Source organism: Cydia splendana, chromosome 9, assembly GCF_910591565.1.
Source record: "Cydia splendana chromosome 9, ilCydSple1.2, whole genome shotgun sequence".
Classification (NCBI taxonomy): Eukaryota; Metazoa; Arthropoda; class Insecta; order Lepidoptera; family Tortricidae; genus Cydia; species Cydia splendana.
The window spans coordinates 18369276-18392433 of NC_085968.1; the positions used below are offsets into that span (position 1 = coordinate 18369276).

Here is a 23158-nt window from a genome sequence, read left to right on the forward strand (position 1 = left end):
ACAACATAAAAAATGCCTCCTCTTTCTCGTAATTTAAAAATACACCCTTTTAAATTTTCTAAAATTCACTCATGAAATAGTTTTACGACCGTTTTATAGTTTTTTTATGAAAGAAAATTATCGAAGAGCGGTGTAAAAGTCTAGCATAAACTTTTATGAATCCGTAAAACACGATGACACCGGCGTAATCAGTAATGAAAATACGAGACAAAAAAACTGGGCCAGCCTTCTCGGCCGAGCGACTACGACTTAGGCCAATTTTTTTATTTATAAGTTTTTAATTTTAGTTTTTTTATTATTTTTTACATAAGTCGGTACCTACTTGTATTTGTTGTGTCAATAAACAGAACAAATTCAAAAATAAATAAAACATATTACAAAATTGTTTTGACTAATAACAGTAATAACAATGTTAGTGGTAGTAGTTGCTACCTATATCTGTTCCAAATTTTAGTTATCTCCGAGAAAAAAGGCATTACAAACAACGCTCTTAGAAAATGTTATAACATCGTGTGACAGGGACAACATGATAAAACACTATCAATACTATCATGCTGACCCTGTCACACGATGTTATATAACATTTTATAAGTAACAGCAAATGTGGGAGCACCAGTACATTTATGTTGTGCTGAGCGATATTCACCTTTATTCCAATGTGGATAGGGAAGTCTGAGGCGAGCGCAGGCTGGGGATGCAGGGCCGGCAGTAGCGGCAGCGGGAGAGGACAGGACATCATAGTTGCGCCAACCTGAAACAATACGGATAATATGTATTTATGTTACATACCTATTATATAACAGTTCCTTACATACTGAAAGACAACGAACAGCTTAAAAGTAGAAATTAGGACCTTGACATTTGAATGTCATTTTTTAGGGTTCCGTTGCCAAATGGCAAAAAACGGAACCCTAATGGATTCGTCATGTCTGTCTGTCTGTCTGTCTGTCCGTCCGTATGTCACAGCCACTTTTTTCCGAAACTATAAGAACTATACTGTTGAAACTTGGTAAGTAGATGTATTCTGTGAACCGCATTAAGATTTTCACACAAATATAGAAAAAAAAAACAATAAATTTTGGGGGTTACCTTACCCGTACTTAGAACTGAAACTCAAAATTTTTTTTTCATCAAATGTACGTATATCAAATACGTATGGGACGTATATTGGATAGGTCTTCAAAAATGATATTGAGGTTTTTAATATTATTTTTTTTCTAAACTGAATAGTTTGCGCGAGAGACACAAAGTGGTAAAAATGTGTGTCCCCCCCCTGTAACTTCTAAAATAAGAGAATGATAAAACTAAAAAAAAATATGATGTACTACCATGCAAACTTCCACCGAAAATTGGTTTGAACGAGATCTAGTAAGAACTTTTTTTTAATACGTCATAAATCGTAAACCGCAATTTTATTATGTTACTTGCTGCTACGGAACCCTTCATGGGCGAGTCCGACTCGCACTTGGCCGCTTTTTAAATAAGAATCGCGTTCGCGGCTTCGCCCGCGATTCACGCGCATAGTCTGGAGGGGGCTTTATGTCTCGGTAGCTTGTCTCTGTCGCGGCGCGAACCGCCACCTTTTTAACTGCGTCGAAATATTGGGAGCTCGAAAACAATACAAAAGGTAATCACGGTTTCATATCCCGGTCGATATAAGTCTAGTGAAACTAACCGTGAATCCTTCAAAACTGTTATTGAATGACGGTAGTTAGATGTCTTTCTGATAACAGTGTATGTTCGAACTGGCCTGATAGAAAATTGATATTTAGCTCATCAAACAGTTTTTGCTTCGGCTTTCGTTTACGCCATACATATCACAAAGCATGCAATCAAGGCTCAAAGCATGGACTCAAAGCAAACCAGGAATAAACACGAAAGTTTGTGCAGTTAAAGATCGCCCGATGATGCATGTTTACTTAAAAACCAGTTCAAAATCGTTTCAGAAAAAATACGTTTTTAAAACATGTTTGTTTAAGGTTCGCAACTGTTAAGCGCTATTCGACCTGGAGCGTGATTCAGATTTACCAACATGTTACGGTTTTGCTCATGTTTTGATGTTGATGATGATGATCGCTCACGCTGAATGGATTTTTTAATGTTCTTTTTACCTGCAATCGGGTGTTTTAGCCATAATCAGATGTTCTGTCTTTTTTAGGGTTTTGAGAGGTATTCCATTAAATACTCTCTCTTGACTTTGATTTGCCGCAGTATTTACCACCTTTTCAGCCTACTCGGATTGTGGTTGGTGTTTACCAAGTCCCTTGCAAGTTCGATTGTATGTTTTTTTTTCTCGTTCTTAGTATTTAACACAATATATGTTAACTTCGTCTTTGATTGTTGGAATCTTTGGGTATTCATGTATCTCTGTATTCTTTGCAAACCATGGTGCACGTGTTACAGGCCTTAGGACATTATTCTGGCCGTTCCCCAGAGTTCAATCCCGGATGTCCATATGGGTTTTATAATGCATTTCTACACTAGCATTTTATTAGTTAGCTATTCGACCTAATATATTCTGTATTCATCATCATCATATATTTAAGAGTTAGAACTCTTGTCGGTGGAGCGATTTCCATGCATGTCGGTCCTCTGCCTTCTCCTTGACACTCTATTACCTTTTCTTAATAACCAAATCGCAAAATCTGACAATTGGATATAGCCGAGTTTAAAGCGACTCAATTGTAAAATAGATACATATGTAGGTATTTCCATGAGTCATTTCTGCTTCATACGAATTTGAACTCTATTTCTTCGGGCTATACAAATAGGAAGTCGTTAGGTACGACTCGTGTGCATTCGTCTGGGTATTCAAGGTCACTGGCTACCGTCGATCCAAATGCTTCAAATGCAACCGAAATGCAAGCTTGACCGAGCAGGACCCTCTGGGCTATTTTGACTGTATAGTAGTAAAACCAACAGTTAACCTAATAAGGCCTAGTTTCCCCTCTGGGTTGGAAGGTCAGATGGCAGTTGCTTCCGTAAAAACTAGTGCCTGCGTCAATTCTTGGGATTAGTTGTCAAGCGGATCCCAGGTTCCCATGAGCCGTGGCAAAAATGCCGGGATAACGCGAGGAAGACGACGAGTAGTACTTGAAGTGCCGTATGTGGGAAATATATGTATCCCTTAGCCTGGTAAAGGGTTAAGATACGTCAAATATTATGGCTAGATACGATAAGGATTAGATAATGCAGTGTCAAAAGTGACGTTTTTGTTTGAAGAAATGTCACTTTTGAGTCTTTTGATACTGACATATTTAATCCATATCGTATAGTAGCCGTAATATTTGACGTATACTAAATTTCGAATCTAGCAGTTATTTCCTTGATAAAATTGGTCAGTTATTTTATTAAGGATATTTACAGTTACAGCGGCGACATCAGCGCCGCCGCAGCAATGTCACAAAAGTAATGTAGCTGCAGTTACAATCCGAATGTCACCTTTAATAAGTACGAGCGAATTGCTCGATATCCGAATTACATCATTTTGATGACAGTGTAGGTGCGTACGAATTGCTATAGACTATTAACGGTATAGAAGTTTTAGCCCCTAAGGCGCTTCGTATTTTCTTCAAACAAAACCAGGTATATAGTTTTCATGTGTAGTTTTAATTACGAATGAGAGTAGCGTGTTGCATCGAAAAGTTTTGGTTTATTTTACGTTTGTAAATATACATCTGAAATGGAAAAACCGGGTTGAAACAACATTTAGTAAAAACATGTTGGTTAAAAAACTCCAATGGAATATTTTTTGTAGGCTATCGTTAATTTATGAAAGCTTATTCGAGTAGTTAATTGAATTACAAGAATATTTCAGTAGTCCAATTTGAGGTTACATTTTGATGACAAATGATGTCATTTTGCTATCATTCACGCGTGCAGTTCGCTCGCCTTGTAATTGTTCGTACAAGTATTGGCGCAAGCGACTGCCCGATTTGAACTTTAAGGTACGTCAATTAATAGATCTAGAAAAGATATGGATTAGATGTGTCAGTGTCAAAAGTGACGTTTTTGTTTGAAGAAACGTTCAATTTGACACTGACATATCTAATCCATATCGTTTCTAGATCTATTAATTGACGTACCTTAAAGTTCGAATCGGGCCGCGAGATGCACGGAAGAAGGATATCTTGGACTGGCCTCGTGTACCCGTACCATCGTGTCACTGACAGTGTCAAAACTGATATATACCTACGCTAATGTCTACGTAACTTACTTTCTATGCATCTCGATCGTACTTACCTATTAGTGCGAGTAGATTACTTTCTATAATTACATCTATTCGCACTAATAGGCAAGTACGAACGAGATGCATAGAAAGTAAGTTACGTGCTCGATAGCGTTTATGTCAGTGCCAAACTGGTACCACCAGTATTGGTACCGCCACACAGGTATTTTTGGTTTTATTTGAGTTTTTTCCGTTGTATGCAAAGTTATTATTCTTTCAATGCGTTTACTTTTCTGGTGTCAACAATAATCAACTACAGTGACATCAATACCTAATCATTATGATTTTCCCTATTTAATTTAATTGAGGTCAATGCACCTAAATAAAGCAATACTTATTAAAAATTTGATAATGAGCTTACAGGCGTATTCTAGATAGATTACGCATTTTTTTTTAATACCACATCGGTGGCAAACAAGCTTACGGCCCGCCTGATGGTAAGCAGTCACCGTAGCCTATGGACGCCTGCAACTCCAGAGGTGTTACAAGCGCGTTGCCGACCTTTTAAAAACCTGTACACTCCTTTTTCAAGAACCCCATACTGTAGACCCTCGGGAAAACCTCGGAAGGGAGCTCATTCCACAGCCGGAGCGTCCGCGGGAGGAAATTCCTCTTAAATCGCACCGTACGCGACCATTTTATTCTAGGGTGTGAGGATGAACACCCTACCGACGGCGAGCGGTGCGGTGATAGAAAGCGGCCGTTAGCATCATGTCTAATAATTCCTCAGAGCACAGCCCATTGTACAAGCGGTAGAACACACACAAGGAGACAAAGTCTCTCCTTAGACTTATAGGTTCAATACCGCTTAGTTTGGGATCATCGACGATTCGCATAGCGCGCCTTTGGACTGAGTCGAAGGGTCCAAGCTGGCATCCAGGTGCTCCTGCCCAAAGGTGACAGCAGTACTCCATATGGGGTCTGACGTGCGATTTATAAAGCAGCAGTCTTTGCCCCGGAGTAAAGTATCGCCTCGCTTTATTGAGCACACCGAGTTTTTTGGATGCCAGCGCAGCCTTACCTTCCAGGTGGCTACGGAATTGGCCGTCACTGGAGATGTCGACACCTAGGATCCCAATACTCCCTGACATGGTAAGGGCTGTGCCCTGGAACTGCGCAAACTTGTGTCTTGGTGGGGTTGAATCGCACTAAATTGTCCCGACCCCACACCGAAACTCTGGATAGAGTGCTCTCAATGTCCGAGACAAGCTTTTCACGACTCTCCAGCACCACAGAACAAGGGATATTGGCACGGCCTGTGTAATAGGCATCCCCAGTACTGTCGTCTGCATAGCAATGAATGTCATAGACAACATGTCATTGATGTGCAGCAAAAACAGCGTTGGGGATAGCACAGAACCTTGCGGAACGCCAGCGTTAATGTCCATGCAATCGGAGCAGCTACCGTCTACTACGGCTCGTATGCGTCTGCCGGACAAAAAGCTAGCGATCCATTTGCATAGTCCCTCCGGCAATCCATAAGATGGTAACTTCGACAGAAGACTCCGATGCCAGACCCGATCGAACGCTTTCGCTATATCTAGGCTGACTGCCAATGCCTCACCTTGACTCTCAATGGCCGAAGCCCAGCGGTGTGTGAGATACACTAGAAGACGCATGTTAGTGTCCGACAGTTTTCAGCATAAAAATCATGTTTCTGTTTCGGCAAAAACAGCCGAAACAACCTGTACTTTCGGTAGTATTCGACGGATATTTCGGTTTCGGCAAATTATATTTCAACCGAAGCATCGGTTTCGGCCAAAACTAGAGCAAAACCGTGCCTTCAGTTTCGGCAAAATTCCGGTTTCGGTCGGAAACGAAATAAAATAAACATTTAATGCATAAATAATAATTTAGCCTAGGTATATAAGTCCCAGTGCTGGGCACAGGCCTCCTCTCAAGCACGAGAGGGTTTGGGCTATAGTCCCCACGCTAGCCCAATGCGATTGGGGACTTCACATACACCTTTGAATTTCTTCGCAGATGTATGCAGGTTTCCTCACGATGTTTTCCTTCACCGAAAAGCTAGTGGTAAATATCAAATGATATTTCGTACATAAGTTCCGAAAAACTCATTGGTACGAGCCAGGATTTGAACCCGCGACCTCCGGATTGAAAGTCAGGCGTTATATCCACTCGGCCACCACCGCTTATTATCTACTCGGCCACCACCGCATATCAAAAATAAACATTTAAGGCAGTTAAAAAAGTTATTTTATGGCTACAAACTGATGTTTTTTGTATAAACAACTGAAATACGATCACAAAAGTACCAAGAATACTCCTTCAACCGTGACCAAAGGCTGACGTAGTCATAGATCAAAACCGCTCAACTATTCAGAAGCCGGCAAGTTGTGTTATCATTCATTAATGTAATTAATGGAGTTGCGAACTATGCTGGCTGATGGTCGGAGGTGAGCTATCATCTTTGTTGTATAAGCCTTTACCACGGAATAAATAATAGTACTAGGTAGAGAAGGTTCACTCTTTAACAAAACGCGTCTATTACGACAGATATGACCGCAAGGTGGCGCTAGCGCGAGCAGGCGTCCGTTCCGTACGTACGTACAACTACTATGGCTAGACACCAAAATTGGTGTGGGTCGCTTGTACTTTTGTGCCGAGTAGGCTTTAATTATCTACAATGTGATTGTGTGTCTGTCTGATTGCTAATCAGTTTTAGTAGGAAAGGCGTGTGATAAATACGTTTAATGTTTCTTAACTTGTTGGTATAATACATACATGCTTCTGCCCGCGACTTCGTATGCGTGGAACGATGATAATGATTGATAAACACTACCCTATGTCCTTCATCGGGCCTCAAACTATCTCCATTACCAATTTCATTTAAATCGGTTCAACGGTTTAAGAGTGAAGAGGTAACAAACAGACAGATACAGAGTTACTTACTTATTTTTAATATTATAATAGGAATAATTAAATTATATATAGGTACAATATATTTAAATATTCTTAATATACAGGGAAAAAAATTGGCAAGTGGCTTTGAAGAAGTAAATTGAAAATAAGTACAGTAATTCAAATGTTCAATAAAATTACTAAAACAAGAATTTCATAAATAATATATGCAAAGAGAATTTGATATAGATGCGGATTGTCAGAGTAATTTTTGTAGCCTTAGCGCAAGATGTCACCTTACCTTTGGCCTATGCTCGTGTAGATGGCGACGCTTTTTGACATTTAACAAATTTAACACATATCAGTGAAAGAACAAGGATCAAAGTCAAATGGCGTTCTAAGAGTTTTGGCAGGCCGGCGAAAGATGGCAGTAAATTTACTGTGGCTACAAAAAATACTTTGACAATCCGCCTCTATACTAAATTCTCTTTGATATATGGCACGAGGCAAAATCCTTCATGTGTTCAAAGCCGTCTATTTCCGCGGTAATTAATAATTTGCCCAAATTAATGAATCCTCCTGTTATCATTAGCATCATTAACGGCTCGTCATTAAATTAGTAAATAGTACGTAATTAATTTATTTCAACAAGAAGTCCTCAGGGACACGCGCTCGACGTTTCGATTAAAACTTTCTATCCTTTCGGATTCACGTTAAGGCGAATCGTTTGTTTCATCACGCATGATTACCATACTTACTATATTTAAAAAACTAAAACAGTTGTTTACCGCCGAGTGATTAATGGCGTAGGTCCTTGTCCGTCATTTTGCTATTTGTGTTTGTTAGAAAGGGATAAAATACAAAGGTTTTCTAAGTAGGGTTCACAACGGGCGCGCGTCACGCACTGCCCTCACTGTTAAAAAAAAATGGAGACCTATAGGCTCTCCGAAACATGTCGCACAAGTGACTAAAAACACGTGAGTTAAATCGTATAATTAGATTAAAGTTAGGTAGGTAGGTACATTTATTTTAGTATTGCAATTTCAAAACGGGTAGCTATCATAGAATCACAATAGTCTACATTAATTATTTCTAAATTTTTAGTCCAATCAATTATTTCCTCCCAAAAATGTATTTTCCACGACACCAATCACGTCGCCTTAAGGTAAAACTGTCTTTTTTGTTAATAAACCTTCCTAAATTAATAACCGGCCAGCCCGCGGATGTTTTGTTGTATTTTGATTATAAAGGTAATCCAATCCGAACTTCTTTGTTGAGAATAAACTCGTAATCTCTTTTTACGTTTCTCGTGAGCGAAGGATGCGTTTTTACTCTCCGTTTCTCTTTATGTTCCTAATTTTTGTGTTTTCGGTTTTACCTTCGAGGACCAATTTCGCCAGAATTAGGACATCTTCTGAAAATTGGCATAACATTGTATAGAATTCTATTTTAGTAGTGGATAAGTGAATAGTCCATCCAATCCATCCGCCATGTCTGATCCGGGTGTGCATCCACCTCTATCTATATCCTCCTCCTCCTCCTTGAGTCGTATTCGAACGATTGCTTTCCACGTGTTTCGGTCTTCGGCAGTGTGAATGGCCTCGTGAACTTTCTTGCCGGAGTTGTCACTGATTTGATCAGTTCATCGCATAGGACTACTTCCTCTTCGATATACCTCTTTTTTTCCTGTCACCAGCATTTTCTCCAGAGTGTCGTGCCTTCTGGCTACGTGATCGTCGATAGTCTCATGGTGATTCCCACTTCGCGTAGGATAGACACATTCGTACGGCGGGCTGTCCAAGGAACACGTAACATTCTCCTTCAGCACCACATTTCGAATGAGTCAATCCGTAAGCGGTCAGCTTTTTTGAGGATCCAAGGGTCCAAGTGAATCAGTGGGTTCACTTGGTCACGGCATCACGCGTGACCGGCTGGACCAATTACGCTGATTATTTTTGTGTTGTGTTTGTAATTATAAGGACAAGGATCTTATGAAAGAAAAAATTAAGAAAGTGCAAAAAAAATAGATAGATATAAGTAGGTGAAACGAAGTTCGCCGGGTCCTCTACACTGAGAGAAAAATCACCACCAGGAATTAATAAACAGTTCTGTACTGGGGGAAAAAATGAAGTTTTAGTAGTAATCATGGAAGTTTCACTATTTCTGTAAAATTTATTTATTTCTACAAACAGCTCAGTAATATTAAATCTAATTTCAGCAAACAGACTTTAGTAAATGGAGCATTAAACAAAGTTCAGTATTTGTTATAATCCATTTTTATTACTACTAAAATTCTCCGATTTTTACTAGTAAAGTTTGTGATTTTTGGAAAAAAGCATCTGTGATTTCAAGTTATGATTTTAGTAAATGTCTCACTTACATAGTTTTGTAATATCTAAAAAACGAGTTCGCGGGAATAACATTACCCCATTTAAAATAACAATTCAGTTGTTACTATAGCGACATTACAAAATTTACTGGTATTTAGTAGATAGACTTGTTGTGTTTATGTTCATTGTTGTACCAATCACTAAACGAGTTTTGTAATACCAACACAGCTACTTGCTACGTTCATTTGGTTAGAGTTAGTATTGTGTCGGATGTCGGGCGGGCGTGTCTCGTGTCTTCTTTGTTTAAAACATACTTAAGTTAAATAATAAATTTAGGATATATTGTGGGCCATGGACATATTAACCCGCGACCTACTGTGTAGTTGGGGTCTACAGGAATATATTGTTCTGCAACTTCGAGCTAGCTGTTGTTATTCTAGTGATAATGACATCATAGGTAAATCTAAACTGTTTGCAATTCCAACCTCCCTAGCACAGGTGCGCCGCGAGAGCATGTTGCGCGCGTAATAACTACTAGTCTCTTTCTGACTGTATGAATAAGAAAGGAATGGGTAGAATATCTCGACAGGCTTTTATAGTGCCTCTTTAGTACAGAGATATACTACCAAATGCTTTTTTATTCATACAGACAGAAATAGAGACGGGTAGCTACCACGCGCGCGACATGCTCTCGCGGCGCCCGTTTGCTAGGGGCGGAGGAATTGCAAACAGTTTAGTTTTTGCCTGTGACGTCATTATCTCTAGAATAACAACAGCTAGCTTGGAATCGCAGTACAGTTTAGTAAAACCTATGACGTCATCGTCTCCGATATTGCTAAAGCACGCTTAGAATTACAAAACGGTTAGTTTTCACCCATGACGTCATCACCTCCGATATTGCTAAAGCACCTCTCGGAATAACAAAACCAAATTTCTGAAATTACTCTAGCATACTTCAAATTACAAATATAGAAGTTGTATTTCCTACTAAATGGAAATTGCAAAAGTCAATTTGTTCCTATTAGTTGACTCTCCTTGTCCCCGGATTAAGTTTTATTTTTGTAATTCTAAGTGTGTTTTTGTTAGTTTTTTCTCTCAGTGTAGTATATTATAATTCACGGCGTTGTCAACGCCGACGCCACACGGAATATTAAAGCCGCGAGCACGGTTCATCCGGAATTTGGCGGTAAGTAACTAAATTGTTATCAACTATTTTGATCGGTCATTCGTAGGTTTTGGTGGTGGGGTTATAAAAATATATAATTATGATTATAATTTTGAGTGAGGTTACATGCATTGTAAAATAACTGCTGTTTACCGTCCCTAAACGATGCTAACTAAAACGAGAAATATTACTAGCAATATAACAACAGAGCCTACACAAAAAATAACCGAAACGTTCCTTTCCCACTTTGCCAGCAAAACATAGTACACGTAACACGCAAAAAAACTACAACTCTTGGTAAAAAACTTCATAAAAGTACAACTGTGTCAGTCCGTCGTCGGCGCGCTTACATCCGTCCCGTCTGATCCGCGCGTGCATCCACCACCATATATTATTCACGGCGTTTTCAACGGCGACGCCACACGGAATATTAGAGCCGCGAGCACGGTTCATCCGGAATATGGCGGTAACCAAATTGTTTTCAACGGTTTTGATCGGCTATTTGAGACTGTTATGTAGTTATGATGAAAATGTTTGTGATGGTTTAATTATTTTGCGAGAGGTTTAATAAAAAAAAATATATACCTATTTGTCGTCAAATACTATGGAGACATGCATTATGTTCCTTTTTACTAACATACTTATTAAAAATTCAAGAAGCTTTAAGGCATTTAACAACCAATAGGTACAAGAGGTAACTCTACTAACTGACTGAAGTTGAAATAAAGTTTGTGTTTTTTTAAGTCTAAAACGCCAAAAGTAAAGCTTTCCGTGCTACATCGTAGCCCGAAATAGCATTTTTACAATCGTATCACTCATATCTCCCACAAAACGAAGGACCAGCATATAAAGCACCGCATGTGGAACTAGGTTGACCTAAACTACTCATTTGTATTAAGTTTTTTTACTAAGATTAGCCTAGAACAAAGACTGCAGTGCGAGTGAGCCGCCCTTTGCCAACCCGTATGTGGTTACCGCTACCGGCACTTATACTTTGAAACATGATGTTTGTTTTTCTTAATTAAATCTCTAAAATATAATTATAGAGGCCATCATGTGATGACCAGAGGTCGGCGAGGGTGAGCTTTATAAACCTTATAATATTACATGTCTTACGTCATATTATAAGGCAAATAGCTCACCCTCTCTGGTGATGACGTACTATAGTTCGTTTTTTTAGCATTAGAAAGAACTTCGCAGAAGTAAGCTTGTGGTTCCAAATCCGGCACTTTTAGCGGTAATAATTTGAAGTAAATTATATGTATTGACCATGCTAGATTAGATAATTCAATAATTATTAACAATTAAAGAGCCTGATAAAAACTGCACGCTCGCTTCTGTGGAGTTCTTTCTAATGCTAAAAAAAACGAACTATACTTGAGGGGTTAATTTGCAATATAGATAAATGTTATTATTATTGTCCTATCAACTCTGGAGGTAAAACAATAGATGGTTCCAAAATGACGTGGTTTAAAAAATCTGTAAGGTTTTGGTTAAGAATAACCGCACTTTTTGTCCAGTGTCAACCGGCAGATATAACATATAAAACCATAATGTACATAGGTATATCTATATGATTTTTTAAGATTGCATTATTTACATGAGCAGGAACACCAGACAACTTCTTGCAAAAACATTTTTAAAATAAATGCAATCTTCAAAACATGCTTGTAATAACTACGGGAACATTTTGCTTTGCTTTTACCTCTCAAGTCAATCTCAAAATCTTATATAAAGAGTCTCTAACGTCATTAATTCGGCAGCATTATGAAGCAGACTTAACAGACCGCCCGCTTCGCGCCGTAGCGGGTACAATCCAGTAGGCTGACTTTATTCAAGTGAGACCGCATTTACAGAAGCCGTAAGGTATTAAACGTTATCTGACCATGACCATCATCATCTAGTATGAGTTGCGTTCTCGCGTGCCATTCCATACATCTAGCGCGACTTTAAGTATGGACTCGCGCGCGAGAACGCAACTCATGCTAGACCGCGCTCAAGTCAAGCGGATCAGCCGGCCTAGCCAAGGTTACAATCGCTATCGCTTCGACAACGAAAAGCATTATGTCTCTCTATCACTCTTCCATATTAGTGCGACAGTGCCAGTTGCGTTTCGATCGCTAGTACGGAGCGTAAGCGATCGGCATCTTGGCTACGCGGCCTGGTAGGTTAGCACGACGTGGCTGGCGAACATTACCATAAAACCATGGTCGTTGAAAATAAGTTTTTGGTAGTTTATATTATAGCCACCGAACTAAGAGTGCACACGACACAGGAATATTGCATACGACACAATAGTATGCGCAGATACCTTGTATACTTGGTTTTCGAAAGAAATGGAGAATTCGATTGTGGGCAGAGTAGGCAAAATATTGTAGTAATACAATATGAAGTTACTGATGTTATTTTTTAAACATTGTAGCATTCCACATAGCTCTAGGATACAACTGTGGCTGTGGCATCAACTTACCATGTTTGTTGCTTTGTTTATGGTAAGGCTTTTCAACAATATTACCCTAGCTATGACTAAGCCCATACATTTTCTATATCGCCTTCGATTTCCTAACCACCTTAATTCTTCCACCACGACCAGGTCAAGTCCAGAACCAGCTTCAGGGTCAAGATTAAGTGCACTACATTTTCTTTTGCCGCAATCTGAGTTAGTTCTACTGTACCTATCTCCACTTTCACTGGTACCCTACTGAGCAGATTTAATTAACAAGATATGGGTCTCTTTTAAACCAACTCCACCTAATTTTTGGAACATTGGAGATGAAGAATCAACGGGTTGACAAGATATTAAGCAAATCCACAGTCCATTGTGTAATTAATTACTTTATGATATCGATATTCGTATTGTGCCTTTGAAATTCAATTAAATACTTATTGTAAAAAGTAAAGTAATAAGTAAAAAATGTTTTTTCACCACACCAGCTCGGAATCTAATCAAATGCAAATTTTGAATTGTTTTCTTATGTTTGCTGGTAGAATTGACTTTTAAATGATGATTTTGGATGATAAATATTTAATAACATTCATTTGGATTTGATTTGGTTTGTTTTTTTTTTTATATTTTACATTTAATATTTGCTTCGGGTTGGTGTGGTGAAAAATTTTGTGTTTCACTCGGGGGCAAATTTTGTTTAACCCTCGTGCTTTGAAACCCTCGCAACGCTTAAGATTCTATTTTTCGAACCACTCGCTACGCTCGTGGTTCAATTTTGGAATCTTTCGCTTGCTCGGGTATCAATATTAGCACGAGCGGTTATTTAAACAACAACTTTGCCCCCTTGTAAAACAAATAACTATTATTGTACAGAAAGAATAGTGATAACAACACGAGTTTCTGGTAAGAGTTGTGCATAGCCATCTTGACATTCAGAGATTCCAGGAGTCCCCGCACTAGGCTAGGCCTGTATCGCGGGAGACCAGATGTACATTGTACGAGTATGTCATGCAAGTTAACTTAAGAGAAGAAAAATAATTTTAATTTTAACAATTTTGTAAACTGTATATAATATATATCTATCTGTTATTATTAAGACATTACTATTAATTTTTGTGTTTAGGTTCAACTTTAGTATCAGTTATAATATCTTAGTCTAAGTTATTTTTTTTTTATATCTATTAAAGTCTTGAGTTAAACAATTTTTAGAAGCAATTGTTATCAAAATATCTAAATTCGCTGCACTTTTGAAAACCTAATTAAGTTTGTCGACCATTCTAAGAAATCTTATTTATACCGTCGTGAGTCACACATATTTCGAAGAGCGTTAGTGTCCATTTTGATTTTTTTAAGCACTATAAGAGTGGATGAACAGCGGCGGTCACGCTTGCCGCGCGCCGCTTTTTCGCTTGCCGCCCTACCCGCGATCGATACAATTATAGTCCATATTTGTTCGATGGTGTTTCGTTTGTGTATAATATACCTACACATACGAAGCATACAAGTACACGTACATGTATAAGAAAAATCAAAATAGCGACATTTATCAAAACTCTTTCCATAACTCCCAAGAAAAGTATAATTGAATCACTTCTTCCAACTCCAAGAAAGTTGCCAATTAAATTGCAATCAGGCCGGCTAAGTTGCATGTTACGGCTAAGTTGTGTTACAGCTAAGTTGCATGTTACGAGTAACTTGCGGCAAACAAACGGACGCTAAGTCCCATTGTAAGTCAGCTCAGAACCCAAGTTCTATTATGAACTTCTGCTGGGATTATAATTAGTGTAACTAGTCTAATGGTCTAAGAAATAATGGATGAAGACAAGTAGAATTCACTTTTATGAAAGAAGACACACACATATGAAACAAAACAAAAACATTGGACGCTAAAATGGGATAATGCCGCCACTCAGCATAATGCCGCGGCAAACCGTGGCGCTGGTTTCAGTGGGGACCTGCCTTATAGCTACGAACTAGTGGCGACACATACGCCAACGGCTCAGAAAAAAAAACTACTTTTAAATCTAAAAAGCTTTTTTTTGATACGTTTTATTCCTTATGTTATTTTATTATTTAGTATGTTATTAGGTTATTTCTTTTTAATAATTTTAGGATAGTTTTTGATCATTGTTATATATTTTTCTTGCTGTGCATACTTATTTTGGATGGCATTCCTATATAATGCCTACTTTTATTGTAATAATGTATTGAATGTCGTCTGTATAGTGTGCCTTATAAATAAAATAAACATACTTATAAAAAACACGAGTATTTAGATGACGTGACACATGTCACGCCTAATTGAGACGACTATGACAACATATCAAAGCTAGAATATAAAGGTTACACCATAAGTAACAAGTCGTTACGATGTCTAGCTTGTAAGACGTTCCTAAAATGTATATTTTATTTTGCTGAAATTTACACGGATCCGAAAGTAGAAAGCTTTATTAACCTACATAAGGTCATATAGGATAAGGAGCCATAGGGGAAGAGAAACACTTACTTGTAGGTATCATTCTCATATTATTTCCCTTGCCCAGAGCAAAATATACCAGTACTATCATGGTATAATAATATACTCCGCCTGGTACTCCATTCCCGTCTTTTCTAGGTCACCTAACTGACACGGGCCTACGTCATCATGCGACAGCGCTATATGATAATATGCGATAGCGCTATATATAGCGGCCATGTTGTTGTGACGTAGGCCCGTGTCACTCTGGGAATGGAAGACCATGTTTTATTAGACTATGAGTACTATGTTTTACTTACCCCACGTGACCTAATAGAAATATTATTGCATTACGACTTTCATGATACATAAGACAAAAATAAGCGCATAAGTCTTTGCACTGTGATACACTCAAATGCGTTCATATAGTTATTTCGCAATTTTGACAATATTTAACACATTGATTGACTTGACATAAGTTTTTTTAGTCAGCTTATTGTCACCAACAGTGTCAGCTAATCTGTTCTGTGTAATGTTGACATTCCATATTTTTAAGTAGCCATCCGTCAGCGAAAGGAATCTCGATCAACATCAGAAACAAAAAAAAAGAAAACAAGGAAAAAAATTAACAAAATGTCACATACAGAGGGTAGTCAAATTGGAATGCTTGCGCCATTGAATGGAGGACGTTAGGCCGCAATCTAACTTGCCAAATTAATTTATGACAAGCCTAACAAGGTTGTAAAGCAAATTAAAATTTTTCTTTGTTTTTGTAACTTTTTTGGTTAGGCGTACACAGTTTTATAATAAAGTGAAACACAAGAAATGTATCGATGCCACCGTATAAAGGCAGATTCCGCTTAAGACTGAAAACTGGCGTGGATTTTATAGGAGAATTTTGACAGTTCAAATCTGGCGTCAGATCTCATGAATCAACCTATGTCATGAACCTTCTCAGCATCAGCATTGGCCACTGCAGGTCTAGGTCACTTTTTCTATTTCTGTTTATAATTTATGTATGTATAGTATAGTACCTATATAGACAATCGTCCTCTAGATACATATAATTATATTTTGAATAATTTTACGGTTTAGACTCACTTGTTTTTAGTCACTCGCGCGACATGTTTCGGAGAGCCTAGGTCTCCTTTCTCAAGCACTAACAGTGAGTCTAAACCGTAAAATTATTCAATGTTAGTATGTCTCACAACAGTTTAAATTCGATAATTATATTTGTTTGGTAACTACAACGAAATACAAAAAAACAATTGTCTTCTTGGCTACCCGTCCCTTTATAAACATCGAAGTGGTATTTTAGAACTCTTTAAAACTTAAAATACTCTTTGTTAGGGCTTGTGCACAAATCACGCGAGGTTCGATAGGGGCAGGGCGGTGTCACGAAAAAATCACGATAGATCACGTTGGGGGAGGGGGGTATAAGGAAACCTCACGTGTATTTTTCTACAGTGAACGAAACTAAGAAAAAAAATCCTACCACACGAGTAGATACTTTTTCTCGGTTTCATTAAACATAAATCTTCACTCTGCACTTCAAAATAGCGAGTCTATTTAACGAAAATAGAAAAATAAACAAGATTTTCTATATACAATACTAACTATTTATCTTAAAATTAGGTCGAATGAAAAAAAATCAAAAAAATACACGTGAGATTGTGTGGGAGGAGGGCGGTAGCCAAAAACCTCACCAAATATCACCAAGGGGGAGGGGGGGTCAAAAAGTAGCCGAAAACACCTCGCGTGATTTGTGCACAACCCCTTACCCCCTTAACTTACTACAAAACGATGTCATTAAGCCAATACAATAATTTCATTATACAAAAATATGATTGCCCATAATATTTAAAGAGTTCCCATCATGGATCCCATCGTCAAAACTGGATTCTCCAAAACATAATTCCAAATCGCTGCTGTTGACAAATGACGGAGTTCCGAGGTAACGAATATTATCAATTCATTGAATGTAATACTTCTCCTTTTTTGAAGTCGGTTACAATAGATTTATAAATGTTGCTGACTTGAAGTTATTTTATTACTTACTTAAAAAACATTTTTTTTAACATGTCGCGTATTGCCCCAGTCTACTCTTAATTTACCTGCCTGCTAACCCAATTATACTAATTGCCGTATATTACTTGTAAAGAACAAATACAACTAATCAAAGTACGTTTACGGATTGACCCTTTTCAATCTGAAACGAGTTCGTAGCGCCAGACACCGCTCCGAAAAACTTTTAATTCGTTTTTCACTTCGTTATGAAAATATTAATTGTGCCCGAATAGGCGGAAAACATTTTATTACGGAGTAACGCTTTTGTGTATAATTTCTGTAATGAGTTTTCTTTGTTTTGCACTTCTTACTGTTTTGTTTATGCACTTCTGTCTGACGTGTTGGATAATTCTGGTTTGCGTAAATGCACAAATGTACAGTCAACAAGATTACTAGCTTAGCACCCCTGTGTACATACTGGTAACTATTTTAATAAGCTGACCTTGAAACCTCAACATATATTCAACTAAAGGTACTAAAACCTGCTGATCATAATATCACTGCAAAACTTATTTAGTTGCGAACACAAACTGCTAAGTGTAATTAGTTGCCTGTACTTCAAGTTTGTGCAACTAAATTCAACAGTCCTCATAGGTGAAACGTTGCACATAAGTTATTCACCAAGTCGAATGCCGCGGACCATGTTGAAATAGATGCAGCAAAATGCTCGTATTTTGCGTGGATTTTTTATGTCTTCTTATCGTCTAGGAGTAGTGTTATCTTAAAAAGGAAAACCAGGTATGACAACTGAATTAGGGATCATAACTTGCAAAACAATTATTACGCAAAAAAGCGAAAGTTGTTAAATCTCTCTTGAGAATGTAATTTAATATACAAAAATCAATTATCTTTATTCATATCGAAATAGATGAATAAACTAAACATTAAAATGAAAACTAAACTACAACAAATCTTAAAATAAATAACATTGATTGTTACAGTGTAGGACATAATTTAGTAGTCCTCAAGTCACGTATTATTTTACAAGATAAAATTGCTCCTACATCTGGCGCTCTTTTATGTAGTATACTGCGGTGTCTGTTTAGTCGGTGATCTGGTCTGTGGTTGTTTCTAAGACAAACCAACCGACATTGCACTGGCTTATGACATGGCCCGCTGCAACAATAATCTACGAATAAGTCTATGTGTTGGTCGGGTTGAGTTATGACGCGGTGTCTATTTAGTCGGTGATCTGGTCTGTGGTTGTTGCTAAGACAAACCAACCGACATTTCACTGGCTTATGACATGGCCCGCTGCTACAATAATCTACAAGTAAGTCTGTGTGTTGGTCGGGTTGAGTTATGACGCGGTGTCTGTTTCGTCGGTGATCTGGTCCGTGGTTGTTGCTAAGACAAACCAACCGACATTGCACTGGCTTATGACATGGCCCGCTGCTACAATAATCTACGAGTAAGTTTGTGTGTTGATCGGGTTGAGTTATGACGCGGTGTCTGTTTAGTCGGTGATCTGGTCTGTGGTTGTTGCTAAGACAAACCAACCGACATTTCACTGGCTTATGACATGGCTCGCTGCTACTATAACCTACGACTAAGTCTGTGTGTTGGTCAGGTTGAGTTATGACGCGGTGTCTGTTTAGTCGGTGATCTGGTCTGTGGTTGTTGCTAAGACAAACCAACCGACATTGCCCTGGCTTATGACATGGCCCGCTGCTACAATAATCTACAAGTAAGTCTGTGTGTTGGTCGGGTTGAGTTATGACGCGGTGTCTGTTTAGTCGGTGATCTGGTCCGTGGTTGTTGCTAAGACAAACCAACCGACATTGCACTGGCTTATGACATGGCCCGCTGCTACAATAATCTACGAGTAAGTTTGTATGTTGGTCGGGTTGAGTTAACATGTGTTGCGCCAATCGAGGTAAGTTTGGAGAAGGTACTTACCTAATTGTAGAATCAGCTAATATGCGAGTCAGAGTTACTAATTTGTCTCGTCCACACAAGTTAAGAATATAGGTAAGAGAAATGCCAACAATTTTGGTACATACACCCGAAAATTGCACCTGGGCAAATTTATATTAAACTGCCTTTTTTTTCTAAGTCATCTAATGATTTATCTGTAAACATAGGTAACAGTGTTGGTGAGAACGCTATGTATCGCCGACAGGCATACGAATTAGAGATTAGGTATACACATACCTACCGCCGTCAAACGTGTCACAAAGGGAGACTTCCAATGATGACCACGACCGCTCTATCAAGAGTGTCCCGATCAAGAAGAAGAAGATACACATACCAATCAAAATGCATTATTGCATGCAAATATACTTAACTGAAGAAAAAAATATATATTAATCAATTATACAGTAAATTTAATTGCGCGTATTATACAAACTTTCCACTGCTACTATAATAACAATTCAAGTATTTGCTTCAAAACGGTCATAAGTCAATACCTAGTTCATTTCCTGGACTATTTGCATTGGACAACCGCAGGAATATTCCAATGCTCATTTAAATTTAAAGCGCAGTAATACTTTGAATCATTTCTTGATCTCTCTTCAATTAAAATACATAGTAAAATACCATAAAATCATATCCTCAATTTATTAATCCGGGTCATAACAGTATTTTAGTACAGTATTCTTCATAAAGTTTAACTACTTTTGGGTGGTAAAATTCTTATTAGACATAAATTACAGCTGAGGTGATCTACAGCAACAATGTTGATATTGTTACATAGTTAGCTTTCGGATGGATTATACACCGATTTAAACTTTCAATGAAAAACTGAATATAGTTATTGTTGTATGTCGAATATCGACCGTGACATCCTTAGTGTGAAAAACGTTCAAGTTGATAAACAAGACAAGTGCGGGTAGTTCGAAAAACTCGTGCCGCTTGATGTTGATGTCAACTTTAGCCAGTCTTTCTTCGGAAACACAAAAACGATGCCATCCTTGAAAGGTCGCAGGTAATTTTAAAGCTTAAGTACACACGATTAAGTCCCGTTAAAATTAATAATAATGATTATCAAAGTACTCTTTAAACATAATCTGAATCCACATGAGTTAACAATACTAAATTGTTGAACATCCACTTTCGCTGTGAGGGGTTTGCCAATTGCCAAACAACATTCAAAATTAGAGCCCATTTACAATTTTCCGATAAGGCCTAAACCACACGAAGCCTAAACAAGCTTCAAGGTAATATAGCGTCATAATTCGATTCCCATCAACGCTTGCCCGGTTAATTGCTCCAGCATTCTCCGCAGCCCGGTATGTCAATGAAATCAATTACTCGCACCGTCCTAGACACATTGTCGGGAGATTACCACATGCCCACACTAACCATAAGTTAATACCGGGGGAATGTCTTCATTGCTGGCCGGTGCAGCAAAGTGCTGGAGCTTGATAGGGATGCATTCCATGAGGGTGTTCAATAGCTTACTATTTTTAGTTTTCCGATAATCTTAGGTTACAAATAAAACAATCTAATTAATAATATATCTGTAGATGCAGTAGACTAGGGAGCCGGTATTCCGTATGAAAATCACATTTAATCGTTATAATTATGTATTTAAATAGTCGAAAATGTTCATACGTTATTAAAATGTTGCAAAAAGTAGCTTAGAGCTGAACTTAAGAGCTAATTTCAGATTAATTTTATTTTTTATCTTCATGGCGAGAGCGAAAAGTTTACACTTATGTATGTAATAAAACCGGACAAGTGCGATTCGGACTCGCCCACCGAGAGTTCCGTACTTTTTAGTTCCGTATTTGTTGCTATAGCGGCAACAGAAATACATCAACTGCCTAGCTATCACGGTTCATGAGATACACCCTGGCGACAGACAGACGGACAGTGGAGCCTTAGTGAGCATTTCTCAAAAAGTTTGTACATTTCGATCACCTCTTAGATTTCTATAAAAATTGGTATGCTGGTAAAGTATATGAAGCTGAACAATTTCCACCATACTTCCCAAAATGTCCCAGAAAGTTTCTATGAAACATTCCTGTTTTGTTACCAGATTTCCTTACACATTTGGTAACAAAAAAGGAATGTTTCATAGAAACTTTCTGGGACATTTTGGGAAATATGGTGGAAGTTGTTCAGCTTCATGTACTTTACCAGCATACCAATTTTTATAGCAATCTGAGAGGTGATCGAAATGTACAAACTTTTTGAGAAATGCTGTAGTAATAGGATCCCGTTTTTACCCTTTGGGTAAAAAACAGACCGCCTGTTGTTTACCTCTGCTTATGCTTTTGTTTTATTTTATTGAGGTGTGCAATAAAGAGTATTTTTACTATTTAAAAAAAAAAGTATTGTAAAAACATCAACTTCTGGATGCCTCGATACGAACATGTTACAAATGCCACGCCACATGCACATCGCGGCAAGCCCAGCATTCTAAATTCCGTGCAGCGTCGGGAAGCCATATTCGGCAATTCTTGCATGTGAAAAATAAGTAATTTAATACAGACCGTAGTTATGCAGAAAACGACCAACTCATTTTTTTTATCGATGCAGAAAGCGACCAAAGCTACTGAGTTAGGGTGTAAGTCACTTTGACAAAAATAAAAAGTTGGTCGCTTTCTACAGAACTACGGTCGTATAACTGATTAACACATTCACTGCCAGGGACCCGCTAGGCGGGTTGTCTTTTCGTAGGCGCTATTCGCTACGTACAGTGAGAAAAACGTCGGATTTTTAATTTAGGATGTCGCGTTGAAATTTTGTAGGGACATCCAACTTTATCGTTGTGATTTCGAGTTTGTTTCCATAGTGTAACCTACTCGTGTGTACATTTTGTAACTACGTAGAGGTAAGAGAATGTGGTTAAGTACTTGGTATTTTTTGTTTACCCGCAAAGTAATGCCTAATTTCATTACTAATCCTGTTATTCATAAATCTATATAAGCATAAATTATTTAATTTGTGTTTTATCCCTTTCTTGCAAATACATAAGCCATAATGACAGATTAAGACAAACGATTAAAAGCAAATTGAGGCTTCTAGCGCCTTTGTGAATAAGACCATTAGACATGAAATTAATTATTAACTCTCATAATCATACCACCATATCGCTTTAATCCACTGTCCGAAACTCCTCTTTAAAGCGCACATTATTAAATGTCACATAATAGATTCCGTTCCGCGTCAACTTTAATCGATATACAAACGGGCACAAATTAATGTTTTCGGCCGAATATCGCTGGATCCATCGCAGGCCCGTGGAAACGTGGAGTATTTCCAGGCTATATCCAAAAACGTACTATTAGAAGTATTAGAACAAATTAAATTATTTTCAGAAAATATTTTAATTTGTTTTTATTTCAAGTAGACACACTACTATATAAATTATAAACTGAAATGAATGTCATATACTAAGAAAAAGTGACCAACGCCTCCAGTGCCCCAGGCTGGAATCGAACCAGCGTCCTATGTCCGCTGCTATCGCGGCAGACTGCAATTGGTATACAAGTTCGAATAGGGCCGACTGTCAGACTAGTTACACTGTCACAAATACCCACACAAGACAGTGAATTTTTCCACTTTTAATTTGTTTCTAAGTTTAATAGCATCGTTCGCAGACGTTTCTGCTTGATATAAAATTAATTTTGTTAAAAATACTTCTAAACGCGAACTG

General features: G+C 38.0%; 1 protein-coding gene across 3 annotated transcripts in view; it reads right to left on the bottom strand.

Moving 5' to 3' along the window:
- The window catches only part of LOC134793779 (polypyrimidine tract-binding protein 2), a 635946-nt gene that overhangs the window by 370258 nt on the left and 242530 nt on the right, over positions 1-23158 (bottom strand). For all 3 annotated transcript variants that reach the window (XM_063765447.1, XM_063765452.1, XM_063765451.1), the window contains one exon: positions 647-751. In XM_063765447.1, coding sequence (XP_063621517.1) covers positions 647-739 — 93 coding nt within the window. In that variant the 5' untranslated portion in view covers positions 740-751. Of the gene's footprint in view, positions 1-646; positions 752-23158 lie in introns of those variants that run through there.